General features: G+C 40.9%; 1 protein-coding gene across 11 annotated transcripts in view; it reads left to right on the forward strand.

The window, feature by feature from the left end:
* The window catches only part of INO80D (INO80 complex subunit D), a 69,094-nt gene that overhangs the window by 21,760 nt on the left and 34,231 nt on the right, over positions 1-13,103 (forward strand). For all 11 annotated transcript variants that reach the window (XM_082689126.1, XM_082689125.1, XM_082689124.1 and 8 more), the window contains 2 exons: positions 1,301-2,052; positions 7,606-7,714. In XM_082689126.1, the coding sequence (XP_082545252.1) occupies positions 1,301-2,052; positions 7,606-7,714 (861 nt within the window). The remainder of the gene's footprint in view (positions 1-1,300; positions 2,053-7,605; positions 7,715-13,103) is intronic.

Here is a 13,103-nt window from a genome sequence, read left to right on the forward strand (position 1 = left end):
AAAATTTGTCTGATACAGCCCAGTGAGTTTGAGGATTGACATTAATTACTTCATTGCCATTTTCCCTCAAACCCTGTTCTGTAGAGATATCACAGGTGCACTACAATAAAAATAGATGGCATTTTCAAATAAGTTTGGGAAACACTGCCAGACAGGTATATTGCCACCTTGAAGCATAATGCACATTATCATACAAAATGCTTTGAGAAGTTGTTCAGTAGAAGCAAACAACAAAATTACTAATTCTGTTGAAGCCAGCACTTTCTGAATTTATTTAAGCGTGGACTAGTCTTTTTATGGCCTACTTGCTGACCTGAACTGCGTAAAGAGTACCAGTCTGGGAAGCACCACTTTTCTACCGGTTAAAAGCCTCCTTAGGTTTTCAGTGTGGTTTATGGGAACAACATGCATTCTGCCTTCTTATTAAGTAGAAGATTCTGTCCTTTTTAGTATTTTGAAAATACCATTGACATTACAAAAGTAACCTCATTGCTGAAGACTAGGGAGAGTCTTCTGGGCTTTGATTCTTCCTTTGAGTCTCAGCTCTGTCAGTTTCCAGATTGGGGTTTGGGGCAAGTTACTTAATTTTTATCAAGTTTAGCTTCCTCATCTGTATAAAGGGCATTATTTTAGTACCTGCTGCAGGTAGAAAACATGTACTTCTCTGGCTTCTGAGGAACTCATTTCATCTATAATCCCTCTAACTAGTTTTATTATTTTACTATCTCCTTCCCTTCTTTATTCTCTCTCTCTCTCTCAGTCTGTGTGTGTGTGTGTGTAGAATATAGTGTAGACACTTGATATTTTTAGGGGTTATGTCATAAGATCGTTGGGAATCTGCAAATACTTGAATGACATTGGAATATATAATGTGTGTGTGTATATATATATATATGCTACTTATATATATACATATTTTCCCCCCTCCCCATAACAAGAGTTTTTAGAGATCCTTTAGACTTGATGAGTTATTTTGTGCTGCGAATACAAAGTCACAAAGCAGAGTGAGAAGCCACAGCTGGATGGTTATCCAGGGCCGCTCAGTATTTGCACGACTGGCTTCTGTCTGGCAGCCTCTGCACACAACTCCCCTCTTTGCTTCAGGAAAATTGCAGACATTGAGGCCTGCTTGAGAGTAGTGCAGGTTGTTGGTATTAAATCCGTGAGTGCCAAAAGTTCTTATAGTCATGCATGTTTAATATATTAGGTAGGATTTACATTTTGTACTATGTAGTTTTATATTCGACTTCTCTTAGTGTATATCACGTACATTTCCCCATGTGTGTGTGTCTTTTTAAAGGTACTGCAACAGCCACTTGCAGGTACTTGGCTTTATCCCGAAAAAAGAGAGGAAGAAAAAGAATGATCCTATAGATGAGGTGAAGGTCAGGCACCAGATGGATACCATGGCCTTTAGCCTGACGGTGCCCCCGTTGGCCCTGAAGATGCCCAATGGACTGGATGGCATGTCCCTCTCTCCACCTGGGGCTAGGGTCCCTCTCCACTACCTGGAAACCGAGTTGGAAGACCCATTCGCTTTCAATGAGGAAGATGACGACCTAAAGAAAGGGGCAACTGTGAGAAAGAAGTTGCAGAGCAAGTTGGCCCAGAATCGGCAGCGCCAGAGAGAGACCGAGATTTTGAAAGTCCGACAAGAGCACTTTAGTCCCCCTCCTGCGCCCTCACAGCAGCAGCCCCCGCAGCAGCACTCCCGCCTGTCCCCTTTATCCACTTCTTTGAAACCTCCAGCGCCACCGCCACCGCAGGGTTTAGTCTGCAAGTCGCCTCCACCTCCGAACACCAGCCTACCAATGCAGGGAGTGGCCCCCACCACGCACACTATAGCACAAGCAAGGCAGTGGTCCCACAAGAGGCCGCTGCCCCTCCTGCCATCCAGTAGGGCTCCCGCCGCGGACCCGCCCAGGACTGACCGGGTCCTCATGAAAGCCACAGCCTTCTCGCCACACTTCTCCTGTATAAGTCGCCTGCAGAGACTGGTGAAACTGTGCACCCAGAAACATCAGCTGGACACTGATCTGTTTCCCCATTTAGGTGAGTTCTCTCATTTCCCAGCTCGCGTGCACGGAAGGTGCCTCCCCTTCCATGGGAGGCTCTGTGTTCAGAACTGCCGTGTATATCACGGGGCTGGAGGGACCCTGAGACCCCGTGGTCCAGGGAAGGACTGTGTTTGGGGAGGCCATCATAAAGGCAACACGCTAGGGGGGAGAGGATGATCCTTGGTGGCCAGGATAGGGAAGTAGGAGTTGGGAAATTTGGAACGACAGTCACAGTTCTTAATACTGCACCAGCAGTATTAGAAGGCAGTTGTGTGGTTCTCTGCCCCTGTGAGCTCAGCACCTGTGTCTGATGAACTTTTCGACATGTCTTATCTTAGGACTTTGGAATAATGATAGCATTGTTAATACCTGCTGACAGTTAAAAAAAAAAATTGTAAAAAAAAAAATTTCCCCAAGCAATACCTATTCATGATTTAAAAGTGAAAAAATACAGGTAAAACTTTAATGTAGTGAAATGTCTTTCCTTCATTGCTTCTGAATTTTCTTACTCAAGAAAATCTGTCCGATCCCAGGTTTATCCAGGTATTTTATATTTTCTTATTGATAGTTTGATTGTTCTGTGTTTAATTATTTCAACCTTTAATTATGGTGTGAGCTATGATTCTAACTGTAGGAAAAATCATTTGCATGACATGATAGTAATAGAAAAATAGGAAAAGGATGGGAATAGAGGAAGAAGAAATATAAATGGTCAGTAAACCACTGAAAACCTCAATCCCCATAGCAGGTGTGGAAATGCAAATTAGACTAACAATTGCTATCAGAATGGCAAAAATTATATCCAGTGTTGATGAAGCATCTACATTCCTGGTGAGTAATGTGACATTATTTACTAATTAAGAGTGTATATAGCCAACAGACTCACTTTGGGGACTCTATTCCTATGGGTGAAGAAAATACCAGAATGTGAGGATATGTTTATTGTAGCATTGCTGGTAGTATTAAAAGTCCTCAAACAATATAAGTAGATGTGCCCATGTTATATTACCAAGGAAAAAATCCATAGGTATTATATTACCCCATTTTTATAAAAATAAAAGTGAAAAGGGGCGCCTGGGTGGCTCAGTGGGTTAAGCCTCTGCCTTCAGCTCAGGTCATGGTCTCAGGATCCTGGGATCAAGCCCTGCATCAGGCTCTCGGCTCAGCAGGGAGCCTGCATTCCCCCCCTCCCCTGCCCCCCTGCTTCTCTGCCTGCCTCTCTGCCTCCTTGTGATCTCTTTCTCTCTGTCAAATAAATAAATAAAATCTTAAAATAAAATAAAAAAACAAGGGACATCAGTGTTATCTCTCGATCAGGCATATGGACAGATAGATGTTTGCCTGTTGGGTGTAAGCCCAGGTCTCTAAAGCTTGAGTTGTTATGCACGACCAGGCTGTTAACACTGACTATCAAGGGGAAGACAGAATTAGACTGGATGTTTTTATGGAGATGGGGATGGCAGCTCCTCTGATATTAGAGTTTTATATTATTTCACCTGTTATTAAACCATGTGTGACTTTTGATAATTAAAACAACTAATAAAACTTAGAGAAAAGGTATAGAGGAAAAAAAGTAGAACACCCAAATCTTATTAATACCTGTTTGTTAATACCTTAGTATATTTCATATCTGTAAAATTGGGTTCCTGCTATACATACGTTTTATAACCTGTTTTAAAATTTTTCATGATGTATTGTGAAGGTAGTAATTTTTCATACACAATGTAATTTGTCAGTAAACCACTGAATTCTTTCTCTAATTTAGGTTGTTTCCAGTTTATATTATTATAAAGTGTTGTAGCTCTGTATAGCCTCATAGTAAAATGATTACTGTCACATCTTTAATTTTTCCTTCAAACAGATTCCTAGAAGCAGAATTGCTATCCAAGCTTTTGCATTTTTTTAAAAGCTTTTTGATACATGTTGTCGGATTTTCCCTCAGAACTGTTCTGTCACAATACCCTTCTTTCAGCAGGATATGAGCATGACAGTTTCTCTACATCTTTACAGTACTGGATATTGGTTATTATTGTGCCTTTGCAAATATGATAGAAAATTTGCTTTAATTTGCATACCTTAGATCAGTGCTTCTCAGATTTTTGGCCTTAGCATCCCTTTACACCTTAACATGATTGAGGACACCATAGAGCCTTTGTGTATGTGAGTTACATTTGTTGATATTTACTGAATTAGAAGTTATAATTGAGAAATTTTTTAAATGTTAGTGCATTTTTTAAACAGGGTAACGTGTTCTTTTTATGAAATAGCTATGTTTTCTGAAAAATATAATGAGAAGAGCATGATTATTTTACATTGTTTTGTAAATCTTTTTTTTTTTTAAATTTTATTTATTTATTTGACAGAGAGAAACCCAGCTAGAGAGGGAAGAGAAGCAGGGGAAGAGGGAGAAGCAGGCTTCCTACTGAGCAGGGAACTGATATAGGGCTTGATCCCATGACCCTGGGATCATGACGTGAGCCAAAGGCGGACAGACGCCCAACAGCCGAGCCACCCAGGCGCCCCTTGTTTTGTAAATCTTAAAAAAATGTGTGATTTGCTGGAAGACAGCTAGATTCGCCTGTCTGCTTCAGCATTCAATCTGTCATGATATGTGGTTTTGATTAATATGTGAAAATATGGCTTACACGTTGTAGTTGGAAAAGGAAAGAATGTTTTACTAGCTTTTTAAAAAAAATAATTGTGGATATTCTTATTTGATCCTACGCCAAAATATGACAAATGGTAGTTTCTTAAAGATTAGTTGTGAAATCTGAAACCATGTCAAGGAATTTTGGAAGCCATTACATTAAAATCCATTGATCTGCTTTGCACTTTGAATGGATCTTTTTACCCAATGCGTGATTTTGTAACACCATACACTGGTAATTTTGGAAAATACTGGTTTACCTAGTTAAGCACATGTTCCAAATGTGGACATATTTAATTATACAAAATTTTAAAAACCACATTCGTGGGATCCCTGGGTGGCTTCATCAGTTAAACATCCAACTCTTGATCTCATCTTAGGTCTTGATCTCAGGGTTGTGAGTTCAAGCCCTGGGCAGGGCTCCATGCTAGGTGTGAAGCCTACTCAAAAACAAAACAAAATCACGTTCATTAATACCGCCAGCAGTCTCATTGGAAAACTGTGTTAGAAAGTTGTCATAGACTTAGTGATGACTTGCAAGTTTTCAAAAAACAAAAATCAAGCGTTCAAGTGAAAATCTGAATTTTGGCAGCAAATCCTGTCCCTTGTTCTCCTTGAAGTGACAGTTTCACTGTGTTCATTTTAGAAAAATCCAAGTCTTAATAACCAGCGCTTGTCAGTAGCTCTTTCAAATAAAAATGATGTTGAATGGGAAAAACAGCTGGTTGAGGTCACAGTTACACCAGTGCTGCCAGTGCTTTCCTACAAGACAACCACCATACGCCTTCGGGGTGCAGCATGGGGGCCTTCTGACTTCACGTGGGGTTACAGAGACTGGTGTGAGGATGTGTTGTCAAGATTTAATAAAGTCTTTAATATACCAAGATTTTCAAGGATATCTTTTTTTTTTTTTTAAAGATTTTATTTATTTGTCAGAGAGAGAAAGCACAAGCAGGGCAAGCGACAGGCAGAGGGAGAAGCAGGCTCACCACCAGAGTGTGGGGCTCAATCCCAGGACCCTGGGGTCATGACCCGAGCTGAAGGCAGATGCTTAAGTGACTGAGCCACTGAGGCACCCTAAGGATAATATTAAAACTTATTTATTTATTATTTACTTATTATTTATTCATGTAACTGCACGTCATGGTGTGAAACAGAGTGACTGCTTGTGTAGTTTGGTGCCACTGCAGGGAGGAAAGTCATAGGGAGAGGGAGCAGCAGGGCGTCCCACAGGACTCCAGCCCGGGACCTTGGGGTCATAACCTAAGTCGAAGGCAGCCCCCCTTTTATTTTTATTTTAATTTTTTAAAATTCAAGCATATTAGGGTCCTAGGTTTTCAAAACAAAGGTTACTCTGGAGAAGCCAGAAATCGTAATGCACTGTTATGACCGAGTGTAGCCTGCCTTCATGTCAGCAAAGAATACTTGACGAAAAATGCAGTCTTATAACCAGGTTTTACAGTCTTGTCGGCACTGGTTATCTCAGTTAGTTATATTAAAACTAGTGATAATGAAGCCAAGATCAAAGGTTTGCTTTATTGGACAGTTAATTTCACAAAAGAAACACTTCCATCTTAGTTTTTACAACTTAGGTCTTGACTTTTTCAGAGAAGATAGAGATGACTTAGTAGAAATTATTATTAATTACACAAAAATAAAAAATAATTCATTTCCTAATTTTAAAAGATACCTTAAGTGTTACTTTGTGTTTGAAAGACCTCGCCTTTCAATATCCTGTCCTGGAGCTAATGCTATTCTGATTACTTGTTTACTTTTTTTTTTTTAACCACTAATTATTTAAAAGAAAGTAACTTTTTTTTTTTTTTTTTTTGAGAAATGTACTTTTTAAGGTGACCTAACTTGGGTAGTCATCTTAGAACTAGATTTGAGGTTTCTTTATGCCAGTGGCAATGTGTTAGTTAATTTTAAGCATTTATAATTTGCATTTCGATTCCCCTTTTCTTAATTTCCCTATTTGGCCCATGTAAACTTATTTAAATTATAGGAGCAAACTCTGAGGTTTAATGAAGATGGTTTTTTGATTTTTGAGGGTCTCAAGAAGGAAGACTGATTACTAGTTCTCAAGGTATCTCCTTCAAGTGTAGTAGCGGTATAAGTATATTAAAGTTACGCATGTTAGACTGTGCAACGTGGGTACTTATTGAGGCCTTTTCAAGATAAAACTTCCAAGAAGGTTAAACCTTTATGTTGGAAGCTAATAATTATCCAATCGTTAGAATTAGTAGCCTCTAACAAAATAAGTAAGCACTGTTCATCCTGTATTTCTTTGTTTTCCCCTCTAAACTTGTTTTTCAAAATGCTGCAAAATGTGACAGCTCTTGTTTAAAAGAATTCAAAGAAAGCCCAGGCCACAGTAGAAATAGAATATTGACCTCTTACCCTTCCCTCTCCCTGCAGAGGGCAAGAGCTGGGGCATGGCCCTGCCTGGTGGATGGAGTTTTTTTCCTCTGGAGGTGATGGATGAAGTTATCCTAGGCCCTCCTTCGTGGAAGTGTAGCGGGAATCCACCAATGTATTTCGACTTCTTTCGTACCTGAACATACATTACCCTTGTTTTATAGTTTTTCAGACATTACGTGTAATGTTTAATGTATGGAAAGACTTGAACTCTCTGCTTATGTTTCTGCTTCGTCTGTGAAGTGTCTGACAAAGAAGTTCATCCTTGCAATACAGCTTTTTTTGTTACAGTGTCATTTTTTGAAACCTGAGTCTGTGTTACACATCATTATTAATATTTTTATCAGAATAGGGAGGCATTTATTCATACAGCGGTAGTATGTGCTGTAGGCTTTGGGTTATACATTTTGGGTAGCTTTTTCCCTAAATTTTAAATAAAAATGCATTTTTGTCTAACTTGCAATATCTTGTCATACGTCCCAGGGTTGGACTGGTCGGAAGAGAGCGGAGAGGAGCCAGAGGACTCAGAGCAGGCCTCACCGTACCGGGTGGCGTGGTCCATCCGAGAAACCCTCAGATACGAGAGACATACGTAAGCTTTCCTTTTTGGTTTTATTCTCCAGTTACACCTGTAGTAGCCTGATGTTTTACTCTCTATGCTAATTCTTTTATCTCATTGGATCTAGTTATATTGTAATGGAGGTAAAACAGATTCCACTTGGGAAGAAATGTACTATATTGTTTGAGGAAAGCTACTTTTCAGTTTTCTTGGTAAATTTGTTTCTGTACCTTTCCCATTTATCACCGAAGGAACCGATTGGAATAGAATTTTAGAATGAAAATGGACCTTTGAGATACCTAGGCCCATTCAGTCATTTTACAGAAGAGTAGCCCAAGGGCGAGGCAGTCTAAAGAACTGGCTTGTGGCCCCAGGGCTACTTGAGTCCCGTGGCCTGACTTCTCCTGATCGTCTTTGGCCGATCCCTATAGTAGCTAGGACAGTTTACTTCAGCTCTGCCTTCCACAAGATTGAGCCATTCTTTAATCCTTTCTTAAGCGCTGGGTATTTCTAATGTGCCAAAGGGTTTTCACGATAATGTCATTAGAGGTGCTTGCTTTCTGCCTTATCCGAAAGCTGTGGATTGATGAATACACAACCCCTTCTGTGACCGTGAGAAAGCCCTTTCTGTTTCAGGGGACTGTCCTAGGGATTCACTTAGTATAGTGGGGCCATTCCGAGATAGATCCTTGTCTGTGGAGCCAAAAGATGGCCCTCAGACTCAGCTTTCTTTTTCTTTTTTTTTTTTTACTATTATGGTTTGAATAGATGTTAGGTAAGATAGAGGTGAGACCAGCTGTCTGCCCCAGGCCAGCTCCTAGACTCTCACGGTATCGTGGTATGGACATAAATTCTCTAGAGCCTGGTTTTTTGGTTTATAGGCTTAAAATATGATGTGTTAGTATACCCAGAGCTGATGAGGCTCAGAGAACTGATTCTCTAGAGACTAATGTAAACACCAAAATGCCAGTTTACAGTGAGAAGTAATCATTAAATAATAAAAATGTTCATTAAGCAAAGCTACATGGGGAGCTCGTTTGGGCCTGGACGAAGAGTTAGCTGGATTTACTAAGGTCAGGTGGCCCGGCCCTCCCTGTCTCCTAGTAGGATTGGAGAATGCTGCTGTTTTCTTCCCTCTCCAAGGTTCCATTTTATGTATCAGTCAAGACTGTATCCTTTCCATTAGCATAATTCTTTTTTACAGATAAAGGACAGTTGAACTTAACACTCTCACAGTTACAGATGCGATCAGTCATGCTTCCTCAGGTCGTTGTTTGTGTCAGCTCAGCTTGATTTGGGATATTTTGAGTTAATTCTGCAAATGGCTGTAACTGAGGAAATGTACATTAGCTTAGCACAGTACCTGGCGCCTAGGAAGTGGATGTAAGTGATAGCGAAGATTCCCGTTGGAATTCTCAGATGACCTGAACGTCGGTATGGGCTGGGTTTGCTCTTATTAGGAGAGACACAGTTTCTGTTTCTGTCCTCTCTTCCGGCAGACTTTTCAGAAGATTTCAACCAATCATTTTCCTTCCTCCCTGTAGCGTTTTGCTTTCTTGGTTGCTTCTGCCAGCTGACTTGCTTTTTGCCTTACCACGATGCACTTTTCCTAGTTCTTCTTTTCCTTCAGAGTATTTGTCTCTTTTTACACGGCTCTCCTCACTTCTTGTCCCCCTGTCACTTTAGTCTTTTCCCTTCATTTATTCATTGATTTATTCACTCATTCAGTGTATTCTCGTTGAATTCTCACGTGCTAGGCACGGGGCACGCCATATTGTTTCCCTTGGGTGAAACGTGGATTGACTTGGTTCCCGGCCCTTTCCTTGTCTGCGCCTCCATGTCTATGTCCGCCACTGTGCCCCTGTCGTGGGAACCTTTGTCTTGTATCAAAACCACCCATGGAACACGTTTCAGTTTCTTGTTGAAGCTACCTGTCTTTTATTTTACCTTGTTCTGAAGTGTAGCCGAGAATGGACAGCTATAGAAAATGGGCCCCACCTAGCCTGTCCATTATATCTTCAAGAAGTTTTTGCCATTTAAAATTTCTTAGACGGTTTTACCATTTAAAATTACTCCGTGACGGGGGCCTGGGTGGCTCAGTTGGTTAGGTGTCTGCCTTTGGCTCGGGTCATGATGCCAGGGTTCCGGGATCGAGTCCCTTGTTGGGCTCCCTGCTCAGCGAGGGGGATTCGCTTCTCCCTCTTCCTGCTCTTGTCCTCACTTATTCTTTCTCTCTCCCTCTCAAATAAATACATAAAATCTTTTAAAACATAATAAAATAAAATTCCTGGGGCGCCTGGGTGGCTCAGTGGGTTAAGCCGCTGCCTTCGGCTCAGGTCATGATCTCAGGGTCCTGGGATCGAGTCCCGCATCGGGCTCTCTGCTCAGCAGGAAGCCTGCTTCCTCCTCTCTCTCTCTGCCTGCCTCTCTGCCTGCCTCTCTGCCTACTTGTGATCTCTCCCTGTCAAATAAATAAATAAAATCTTTAAAAAAAAAAAAATAAATAAAATAAAATAAAATTCCTCCAGGAGTTCATCCAGTTTTTGGAAGAAAAACTGAGAGCAATCTGATCACCATTCTCTGCCGCCTGCCCACCTGCTTCCCCCCCAAACCTGCTTTTCATGAATTTTCTTGCTAAACCAGGATTATGCTTGAAGAAATTTTAGGGAGAAAGTTTGGCTTCCTCCACCCCCACCCCCCCCCAAGTATGCCTTATGCCCAGCAAAGGATTTGAATTCACGACCCAGAGTTCAAGAGTCACATGTTCGGAGCTAGAGCGTATCATGCTTAGCGAAATAAGTCAAGCAGAGAAAGACAACTATCATATGATCTCCCTGATATGAGGAAGTGGTGATGCAACATGGGGGCTTAAGTGGGTAGGAGAAGAATCAATGAAACAAGATGGGATTGGGAGGGAGACAAATCATAAGTGACTCTTAATCTCACAAAACAAACTGAGGGTTGCTGGGGGGAGGGGGGTTGGGAGAAGGGGGGTGGGATTATGGACATTTGGGAGGGTATGTGCTGTGGTGAGTGCTGTGAAGTGTGTAAACCAGGCGATTCACAGACCTGTACCCCTGGGGATAAAAATACATGTTTATAAAAAAATAAAAAAATTAAAAAAAAAAAAGAGTCACATGTTCTACTGACTGAGCCATCCAGGCACCCCTGGCCTTGTTTTGGGAAAGATTTCTTGCTTAATTAGTTTAGCTGTAGATGCATGTACCGAAGAAGATCTCCCAGGCTCTTATTTCTATCTCAAGAGCAGAAATAAGTTGGAATCTTAAGTAGATTATGAATAGTAATTAACTTCTAGTAGGTGTTTACCTTTTCATATTCCTAATTGTGTCTTTGATAGAGAATAGTTCTTGAATTTTTTTTTTTTAAAGATTTTATTTATTTATTTGACAGAAATTACAAGTACACTGAGAGGCAGGCAGAGAGAGAGAGAAGGAAGCAGGCTCCCTGCTGAGCAGAGAGCCCGATGCGGGACTCGATCCCAGGACCCTGAGATCATGACCCGAGCCAAAGGCAGCGGCTTAACCCACTGAGCCACCCAGGCGCCCCAGTTCTTGAATTTTTTGAGGTTTATTTTTACTTACTTATTTTTAAAGATTTTATTTATTTGAGAGGATAGGGAGGGTGCACTAGCATGGGGTGGGGGCAGAAGCAGAGGGAGAAGCAGGCTCCCCACTGAGCAGGGTGCCCAACAAGGGACTCGATCCCAGGACCCTGGCTGGGATCATGACCTGAGCCAAAGGCAGATGCTTAACCAACTGAGTCACTCAGGAACCCAGATTTATTTATTATTAGAGAGAGGGTGCTCGTGAGTGGGGACAGGGACAGAGGGAGAGAATCTTGGAGCCAACTCCGCGCTGAGCCTGATGCAGGGCTCCATCCCATGACCCATGAGATCATGACCTGAACCCAAACCAGGAGTCAGACGCTTAACCAGTGGAGCCACCCAGGCGGCCCCAGTTCTTAATTTTAATGAGTACAATTTATTGGTCTTTTTCTTTATGGGTAATGTATTTGTGACCCATTTAAGAAATCATTCCTTACCCCACAGCTTCACAGTCATGAAACTGTTCTCTAATACTATCTTCTAGAAGCTTTATTGTTTTACTGACAATCTTTGTAGAAATTTATTTTTGTATAATTTATATATAATGTGAGGTGTGGTGCTAAGGACAATTTTTTCCCGTGTGGATCTTCTCTTGAACCAGTGCTATTGAAAACATTGTTGATCTTGCGTTGGAACCCTTGGCATGAATCTATATGTCTCTTTGTTCATTTTCTATTCTTTTTCATTGGTTTTTAAAGAACCAGCTTTTAGTTTCATTGATTCTCCTTCAGCTTTATTTCATCGCTTTCTGTTCTTATCTGTATTATTTCCTTCTTTGTTTTGGTTTCATTTGTTTGTCTTTTTCAAGTTTTTGAGGGGATAGCATAAACCTGGGATCTTCCTTGTTTCCTACCATAGACGTTTGGTGCTGTACATTCCCGTCTACATGTGTTACAATTTCCTTAATGCATTGCTGTTGTATTTAAGCAGTTAATTGTCTTTTAAGGGTATTTAAAAGAAAAATACTCTTTTGTATTGCACCCATATATTTACAATTTCTTGGGTTCGTTCTTCTTTGACTAGTGCCATATTTCTATATGATGTCATTTTCTTTCTGTGTGAATGGTTCACTTGAACATTTCTTGTAGTGCCGCTCTTCTGGTAGTGAATTCTTTTAGCTTTTATGCCTGGAAAAGTCTTTCTTTTGCCTTCATTTTAAAAAATTTTATTGAGGTATAATTGACTATGCCATTGTTGGGGGAGGTGCAGAGCGAGAGGGAGCCTGGCGTGGAGACTGACGTGGGACTCAATCTCACAACCCTGAGATCATGACCTGAGCTGAAATCAAGGGTTGGGCACTAAACTGACTGAGCCACCCAAGCGTCCTTACATGCCTTTTAAAATTTTTTAATTGAAGTATAATTGACCCATAATGTTGGATTAGTTTCAGGCGTCTAACAGTGATTTGACAAGTCTATATGTTACACTCTGTTCACCACAAGTGTAACTCCTTTTCGTCACCATACAACCCTTCTACCATCGACTGTATTCCTTAGGCTGTACCTTTTGTTCTCATGACTTACGGCATCACTGGAAGTCTGCACCTCCCTCTCTTTTTTATTCCATTTTGCCCGTCTCCGTACCTTTCTCCCTCTGGCAACCACCAGTTTGTCCTCTCTATTCATGGGTCTATTCCTGCTTTGTTTGGGTTGGTTTTTTAGATTCTACCTATAAGTGAAATATGTTACTTGTCTTCTCTGACTGATTTCTCTTAGTATAATACCCATCATCCGTAGTTTTAAACCAGTTGTGTAATTCTTTTTCTTTGTTTCTTGTGCTTGTGATTCATTGACCTTT

Source organism: Mustela nivalis, assembly GCF_964662115.1.
Source record: "Mustela nivalis genome assembly, chromosome: 11".
Taxonomy (NCBI): domain Eukaryota; kingdom Metazoa; phylum Chordata; class Mammalia; order Carnivora; family Mustelidae; genus Mustela; species Mustela nivalis.